Source organism: Tyto alba, unplaced genomic scaffold, assembly GCF_018691265.1.
Source record: "Tyto alba isolate M040663 unplaced genomic scaffold, T.alba_DEE_v4.0 Super-Scaffold_21, whole genome shotgun sequence".
NCBI lineage: Eukaryota > Metazoa > Chordata > Aves > Strigiformes > Tytonidae > Tyto > Tyto alba.
Window position 1 is genome coordinate 2076694 of NW_024881295.1, and position 9009 is coordinate 2085702.

General features: G+C 37.5%; 1 protein-coding gene across 2 annotated transcripts; it reads right to left on the bottom strand.

Annotated features, from left to right (window-relative positions):
• Positions 1 to 170: 170 nt before the first annotated feature.
• RAD51AP1 (RAD51 associated protein 1) lies at positions 171 to 9002 on the bottom strand. 2 transcript variants are annotated; one of them, XM_032995080.2, is made up of 9 exons: positions 8943 to 9002; positions 8029 to 8078; positions 6594 to 6735; positions 5698 to 5807; positions 5290 to 5364; positions 4491 to 4643; positions 3210 to 3362; positions 2205 to 2336; positions 171 to 1351 (listed from the first exon to the last, which is right to left on the bottom strand). In XM_032995080.2, the coding sequence occupies exons 1-9, from the start codon at positions 8960 to 8962 to the stop codon at positions 1224 to 1226; spliced, it is 963 nt and encodes a 320-aa protein (XP_032850971.2). In that variant the 5' UTR covers positions 8963 to 9002; the 3' UTR covers positions 171 to 1223. The 2 variants fall into 2 exon arrangements, with proteins under 2 accessions (XP_032850971.2, XP_032850970.2); XM_032995079.2 differs by having other exon boundaries at positions 2205 to 2348.
• Between the last annotated feature and the right edge of the window lie 7 nt (positions 9003 to 9009).

Below are 9009 nucleotides of genomic sequence, written 5' to 3' on the forward strand. Positions count from 1 at the left end.
CTGCCCGGCTCACTGGAGCGCTTCACTCAGGGCTCTGTGGTTCCATGCCAGGAATCCAAAACACGTGTGATGCGAGATCATTGGTCACAATGCCTACGTTTCCTTGTTTCTGAGAAACAGATCTTCCTCCACGGATTTCTTCTCATTCATTCCATAAGGCACCATGCATATTCTTTTGAATAAATATACATCTATTAGTATCTTGTTTTAATAACGGAAGTACAATACAGTTAAAAAGTCATACCATATTTTTACTTTAGGCAGCACCATGCTTTTGTCTGTGTCACTGCTCTGAATATGGCTACATACTCCTTTGTTAATGCAACTCACTCAGTCATGACCAGATCCCTGAAGTAATACAGGAAGAAATGCATCTGCTGTGTCATCCGACAGCCAATATGCTTAGACAGGAAATTATTTACATTGTGGTCTAAAGTATTTGGAAGATCAGCCTCATTACTCAGTAACTATCGCCTCAACGCTTTACAAAATCCACTAACTATGCACAGTATCACAGTCTTCAATGAAGACTGAGGAGCTCAAAGCAAAATCCTCACCGCCTGAGCCTGACTAATGCTTCTGACTTCCACTAAAAGTAAGCAGATGCAAAAATATTTTCCAGACCACAGCCAAGATTTAGAAATTATTTTCAAAATTCATAAACTCAATTAAAATTAATTAGATTATACAAAGTATTTTATTTTCTTTTTTAAAAATACAACATTTTAAAAAACACCTGTATCTATAATACATAAAATTTCATTCAAATCCACATATAAGGTATGCAAACGTTAACAGATTTTGAGAGCGGTGACAAACTTCCCAAGAAGGGGGTGGAAAGTGATAACTTCACTCTTCCAAGAAATATTTTTTTAAATGCTGACTTTCACTTGTGTTAAGAATCCGAGACATCAAATTCTGTAACTGACATAGTGCTGTCTAGACTATTTTAATGCCAAGAGTTGATATCAGAGAATTAAAATTATCACAAACCCACACCTCTGACTCAGATGTCACCTTGATTAAATAATATTATTATTCAGTAGCACTTAAGGATACCTGGCATTTTGCAGAATAAAAACTCACTGTAGTATTAGACATGTACATAAACAACAGTCCTCCAAAATGGACGATACCATGAAGCTTTTGCTACCCATCCTCTTTTCATAAGCAAAATACTTCTCAAAGTCTCTTCCTTCACATGGCACCTCGTCATTGACCGCTTAACTGCTGGTAGCGCTGGGATGCAGTGGTTTGACTCTTGCTAGTCTGGAGAGGCCAAGTCTAAGACACTGAGTAGGTGACTTAACCGAAACATATTTCATAGAATTATTACTGCTTCCCAATGCAGCTGAAAATAATTTTTAAAACAAAAAAGAGTAAGACGTTTAGAGAGGAAAAAACATAAATCGTAGGACTGTTATCTTTTTATAGTTTTCATAGCAGAACAAAAGAAGTATTCTAAAGATACAGCAAAAAAGTCTAAACAACATACCACAGAAGCACATGAAAATCAGCATACTCACCAGGAATCAATCTATTTGGCAGCCAATGCAGCAGTTATGGCACACAGTTTTAACTAACCAGCAAGACACTGGACAAGCACATAAAAAACTGCTGTCAGTGTACCGTGCATTTTCAGGTGCTCCAGAGAATCACAGAACTGAACACAATTCCAAATGAAGAAGTCTTGACAGAAAGGGGCCAAACACAACGAAATGTGTACAGAAGAGTAAATATGAAGGAAAATCAAAGAGGCAGAAGTCAGCAGCAGCATGCTCAAACACCTTGAGAAAACAATGTTTCTAAGCATTTGCTTTACTAAAGCAGTTAAAATACTCCAACGTTTTTCTAGTATTATTTGTTTAGAATAAATAACAATACAGCATGTACCAGAGATAAAGAAAGCTCTTAGTGAGAGAGACATGGCCACAAAACAATCTCTTGATTAAGATTTGTTCCACACTCTATAAAATACTTTATTATCCTCCCCACATAAAGGAGTTAAGGATAATGCTGCAAAAAGAAAAAGCAGCACTGACATAGCTTTTCTTTTTTCTTCAATCTAGCGCCAAAAGAATACCTTTCACTATAAAAGGGCAGTAATTTTTCTGAAATACTGTTTATGCGTTTGCTTGCTTTTAGGAGAGATTGCTAAGAACTTAAGTCAACTAATATATCTGTAGTTACAATCTTACAGGTACCTGGTGGTATCCATTTAGGCTTCTTGTCTGTTATAGGACTTGATGTATGTAGAGGCCTCCCAACTGGTTCTGAAGAACTGGACGTCTTTTGTGTTGGCTCAGCTTTCTGTTCCATTATTTGTGAAGGAGAAACTACGGGTGACACTTAGTTGGAAAATAAAAGCAACCTTAGGATACTCTTTAGCAGAGGTATCTGCATAAGACTATAGATCACTGTACAGCACAAGCTCCCAGCACTGAGTGAAATAATGACTATGTTACAAGACTGTCACATCTTTAACAGTATATATTTAGTCAGTTAGTCCTGTTATACTCTGGAACTTCAATCCTGGTTTGAAAATAAGAGTGTAACAATTTCTTCTTGAAAACCTGTCAGATATCAAATTTCTAAGAGGGAAGATTCTTTTATCAGCTACACAAAGCAAACTATTCCTTGTGATAACTAAAACTAAATTATATGTTGTAAACTCAGGACTGAAATTAAAACACATTATCAAGTCAGACATGAGATTAACACCATGATAAGAATTTTCTTCAGCTATTTCAAGTAAATTGTGTTAGCAACACAGTGAACAGTTAACTCTGAAGGACATACATATTTAAAGTTTTTTGCCAAGTGGTTAGTAGAACTAGCATTGTTTAGCGGTCCTTGAATTGAGAACTCATAAATGTAACTGCAAGAGGAGGCTCTGGAATTATAATTAAAAAAAAAAAAAATCCTCAAATCACCCATTGTTATTTAAACTTTTTTGTAAAAAACAGGTATCTAAAAGAAATTAACTCTGTTCACTTTTGTCTCCTTCTATTGTAAGAAGTGTTAGTTTACTATAAAATGTTTTTTCTTTCTAGGATTTTTTTCTACTCTCATCCCATTACTCCGCATATAGTCATTTTCATCATAACCCCTCACAGTGAGTCTGTCAGCCAAATGTATCTATTCCTTCAGTGAAAATAAAAGGGGTTTTTATTATAAAGAAGTCTTTCAAATTCATAGTACAAACTTACCTGTTGTATTAATCTTGGATTTGGAAGTTTTCTTCTCTCTTTCAGCTGGCATCTTTTGTCTGGTTTTCTTTTTATTTCCTTTGACTTTCTTTTTCATAGCAAAGTCTTCATCATCACCTTCACTATAATCTGAATCTTCTTCTGACTCCTCAACTACAGCAAGGAAAAGGGATCTCTTTACAGGAAATGCAATTTACTATTACTTCAGGGCCTTCTAATCACACTCTGGACATGAAAAAACCAAGATATCTTAAGGATACAATAAAACAAATTTCCACATATTTGTATGCTGAAATGAGAAAGAAATAGCCTTCATAACACATTCTATATTTACAGAATTCTCGCTCTGTACTTTAATAATTGAACACCCTGGCATAAACCGCATACAATAATGATTTCAGCAGCAGAATTACCGATATTCAGTGCAAGATGAAAAAGTTAAAATTATTTGGCAGGGCTTCTGATTTTTACATATATCTTGGTCATGACAATTTAAAGTAGAAAAACACTACATCTAATTTCAGCTGTAAGAAAGATTTAGATTTTACAGATTTATTATTAAAAAAACCCAGACGTTATCAAATCTTAAAAATTGTTCTCTATCAACTGGAATATCTGGATTATATCCGTTATTTTATTTCACTGACAAGTCCAGAATATTTTCCAATAAACTCTGCAGTAAGGAATAAAAGAATGGACACAGACGTGTTAACAACTGGGGAATGAGAGAGACACCTATCATACTCTGCAGGCATTCAATACTAGGCTGCTACCAGAAGCAGAGTATGAGGCCAGCTGACCTCCAATCAGATGCAGCATTCTAAGAGTTGAGAATTGGAGAAGGGAAGAATGGAAGCTACTCACTTTTTAAAATAAGCTTAAACAAAGCCAATACAGAAAGCACTAACGCCTGACACTACTCCAGAGTTACTGTTTTAATGCAAACCCCAGACAACAACTGGAAAAATGAAGAGGCTATTTAAAGAAACGAAACTTTCCTGGACAAAGAGGGTAGAATAAATTTGCTCTGGAATACTGCAGCAAATGCAGAGAAACAGTATAATTTTTGCAATTTTGGGAAATGTGTATGAATAACCTCCAATGTTTAGATTTAGTGTCAAAGTGCAACTGACATGCCAGTAGTATTAAAAGATGCTTCAGTAAGGCAGGAGGAAACACAGTAGAAGCAGTATGCATTTCACTGAAAATATAAACTAAATGTAAGACATCACATTCAAGGAGAGACACACCTAAGGGAAAGGGTTTTTATGGAGAACTTACTGGGTACAGACTCTGGCTCAGTCTCAGTAGTATGCTCTCTGTCATCAGTGTCAACGGTCAGTAACTTCTTCTGATGTGCTGGAACTTTCAAAGCAACTGTCCATTGCCTACCCTCGTCCCTCGGTATGTCATCATCCATAACCTGATTGAGGCCTAGAAAACAGAAGGTGGTCTAATTAATTCAAATTCACGGTAACTCTATTCTTCTCAAAAAGAAGGAGGTATCTGATCCCCCCAGAATTCCTTTTTGTGATTTTGAAGTATGTTATACAGAAGCATATTATCAGCACTTGTTTCCATGTGATTTTCATTTTACTCTTTTAACTGACCAACATGTACTTTCTGGTTGTGGAAGTAGTTAATATTTATCTGCAGCCAAGCTAACAAAAGGACAAAAGACCAGAAATGAAACTGGAAAAATGAAAAAATTTCCAATGGCACAGAAAATGTTTTGGTCATGTTTATTTGATGTTTAGGCATTATGGACCCATTAAGGAGTTGAGGATAAGTACAGCTCCTTGAATAAGTAAATAAATTCAGCGTCTAAAAAATACACATCTCTTTCTTTTTCCAACTAAATTTTGTTGATCTGTAACAATCTCATTCAGCAATCCAGAGGTCTTCCCAAAGACTGGAACCAAATTTTTCATGAAAAAATTAATACATTTAGTCTTTATTTAAAAACCTTTTTTTCCATGAAAGTTAAAAGCAGAAACCAATGGAAAAAAAGAAGAGATAAGGTACTTAAATGTCTCCTGAAATGATATTTCCGAAAAGACAGAGTACGAGAACAACTTACCTAAAAGTTCACTGTCTACACTGCAGTTGGAAAAAAGGGGTCTCCTGTGTACATCTTCTGATTCAATATTCTTACCTGGTTTAGGATACAGAAAACAAAAACTAACATAAGATATTAGTATTCAGAAAACACATTACAAAAAGTCAAGATATTAAGAAATTAAAATAGCTAACATTTTCATTTGTCTTTAACTAAACTCTATGTTTGGAAGATCTTATAAAAGAGTTATTTTTCTGACAGATAAAAAAATGAACATAACAATATGCACAGGCACTACTTAGAAATTCTCATTTCCTTATCATGACATCTTGAAACAAAACATGACTTTCAACCTATTTCACTGTGAAATAAATTGTCATGTTCAAATTCACTACATACAAAGAGTATTGCATTGAACTGTAAAATAACCTTGTTGTTCTGCATTCTGCACCTCAAGGATATTTGCAGATTTTTCTTTGACGGATAAGGCTAAGGCAACTTCCAAATCTCTCTGATAAAGTTTGTCATCCAAGGATACCCTGGAAAAAAACCCCAAACATACTAAATAATGACGTGTTATAGAACTACTTCTGACTCACTGAACTTCTTTAAATTAAAATACTTGTAAAGAGATTAATATTTCAAAACGTACTTTATAGCATATCATATTAAGAATATTCCTTCCTAAAAAGACTTAGACAAAGTATACACTTTTCAAAGCACACTAAGTACTATTATAATTGCAAAACACTCTGTGTGTGTGTATATATATATATATTTATGTTCACTAATAACTGGCATTATCACAGAAAAAGGTGATTACATTTGTTTAAAATATCACCCTGAAAGGTAGTATTTATACACAAATTTACTACCAAAATAATCAGATTTCTTTTTTCACCGACTTTATATTTTCTATCAAGCTTTAAATATGTTCTAAGGAGTCAAACTTGTCATTATGTTTCTCACGTTTAGGAGTCCCTAAGTAACTCAGAATTGTTACAGTTATTTTCCACCAAGACAAGATCAGACGCCCAAGATCAGACATGCAAACCTGTTTCTGCACCTGTGCAGGCTGCTTGCTCTGGAGTTCTTTAGAGCTGCAACAAAACAGATACAGCTCACTACTGAACTCAGGCAAATTTTCCTGACTATGTATAATCACATTATCCCCAATTTGCAACTATACCAATAAAGGTGAAAATCTTTATCACATTAATATGTTAGTTGTGTTTTCACAGATGATTAAAAAAAAAAAGAGAAACCAAATGGTATTATTGAAATCCAGCTTTACACACAGTTGACCACATTTCAACATTTCTTACCTTTTACTAGGTGTCTGCTTCTCTGAATAAGGCAGTTCTTTGTGTGGCTTTTTTTGCTTCTCCTTTTTCTCCTTCTTTGGGTCCTTGAGCTGTGTTCTGGATTTTTTGCTTGAAGATGCAGTTATACATGTGAAGTCTTCATCTGTTTGGGAAACAGCAACAAGCTTTAATGAGTTTTTCTATATTCTTCCATATGGCCAAAAGGAGTCATTCAACTTAATTTCATCACACACTGAAAACATACCAAAGATAACCTTTTTGAAATTAATTATATTTTTAAAGAACTGTAACTAGACTATTGGTAAATGTCTTCTAAATTAAAATTTAACAAGACCTTTTTTGCATATACTTTTATTCAAGAAGTAATGATTTCATTTTTTATTACCAATATGGCAATAAAGCTTCAATGTTCAATGCGTTACCAAATTTTCAATAACTAGAACTTCACTTTTTGATATGCTGAACAGCAATCAATTATAATCACTGTCATTAAATATTTTTAGAGTTCTTGGTGTTTTGGGAATTGCTCCCCTTCTTAAAAAATGTTGGCTGCTCCCCTTTTTCTACCATTTTCATATTGCATCTTACCAAATACAATGCATTTCACCAATTTTCAAAGAAAATTAGAAGGCATGAAAACTGCCTTTCTTGCAGCTGAAGACACCACAGATCATAGTGCAAAATAAGGAAAAAAATAATATTCAGTATTCTCTAAATGATGGAGACCCTTTGATAAGATCACTAATATTTCTGAGAATTTGCACTCCTGAAACTAATAATCTCCATTAATCCACATGATTCAAAAGTGACCTTCAATATTATTTATTTTGCCCTCCCTTTTCCACCAATTCAAAATGGTCCCTGGATCTGAAAAGAAGCATAGGAAAAAAAGAAAAAAAACATGAAATCAACCAAATTCTGTAAGAAAAATACATAATATCCATTAGGGTTTAGACATAAAGGAGGTCTGTTGTGAAAATAAATAGCCTGCAATTTATTTTCCTGATCAATGGAACTTAAAATTTGACTGCTATGTCCTTAACCAAAAATCCATCAAGACACAAAGCTATAGGAGAAACGTTAAATCTATGTACAGACAATTTACACCTTTATATTCTGATTTACAACTCTGTGAACTGATGATCAAAAGGACATGAAGCAACCAATTACCACTGAAAATTGAGGCAGGGGGAGAAACAGATTTTCCTGCAACCAAGTGTATTCACCAGTTTCCTGACATACTGCTGTTATATTCCAGTTTACAGCCATTATATTCTTGTTGAATTAGGATACTTAACAGTGTGCCTGGATTACTTCCAGTGAAAAAGTTATCAGCCTTCTCAATTAACTAATTCATTAAAAACACTATGACGATATTTCTGGTGGTTACATAAGTGCTTGGCATTCTTCTTATGTACAAAACCACACCACTTACCATCATCTTCCAAATCCCCAAATTGAGAATAATCAACAACTTTCTTGTTCCTGTGGCAAAAACCATACACTGTTAATCCTTTCAGGTTGAGCATCTTAACTTGCTACTACTTGATTTTGGGGTAAACCATGTTTTACAAGAAAAAAGCAACATATGTTCAAATGCATGCATAACCAGTGCTACTGTATACAACGTCGTCATTACAAATAGCTTCTAGATTTTTTTAAAATCTTAAAATAACAGTGCTTTTTGTTGTTCTCGCTGTGGAAGCACTGTCTTCTTCTTATGTGCACGCTGTCTCAGAACTGGTACCATGCCATGGAAAATTAATAATGCAATAATTCCCCCGGGTCACTCTCAGGCACTTGAGATCTGTTTTCCGTGCGACTTCCAGGCCGTTCCCGACACTGCCGTCGGTGCAGGCGTTACCCTACCCCGAGGGGGCACCGTCGGCACTTTCCCGCCCACCCCTCAGCCAGGGCTCCACCCGCCGGGGCTGCTCCTCGCGGGACTCGTTCTCCCCCGCTGCCCGCCCCCGGGGGAAGCCTCGTGCTTCCTTCCAGCCGGGAGGGAAACGGCGCAGGCCTGTCCCCGAGCCCCGCGGTACAACGGGCCGCGGAGAAGCCGGGTGCCGGCAGAGCCGCAGGGCGCTGGCGGGGCCCGCCCGCCCGCCCGGGCCGGGGGGGTGAGGGGCGGAGGCGGCCCGCCCGCTCCCTCACCGGGTAACGGCCACCGGCGGCGCGCGCGCGCGCGGCTGAGGCTTTCTAGGAAACGTCTCCGCGCGCCTCGGGGCCGGGCGGGCGGCGGCGCCAGCGCCTCGCGCCCACACCCCCCCCCACCCCGCTCCACGCGGCGCAGCGCGCGGGACTCCCGCGTGCCGCCGCACGCACGCACGCACGCACGCACGCACGCACCTCCTCACCGGCCGCGCCATCCCCGCTCCCGCCGGCGCGCGGCGGCCGACAGCCGCGGGGGGCGGGG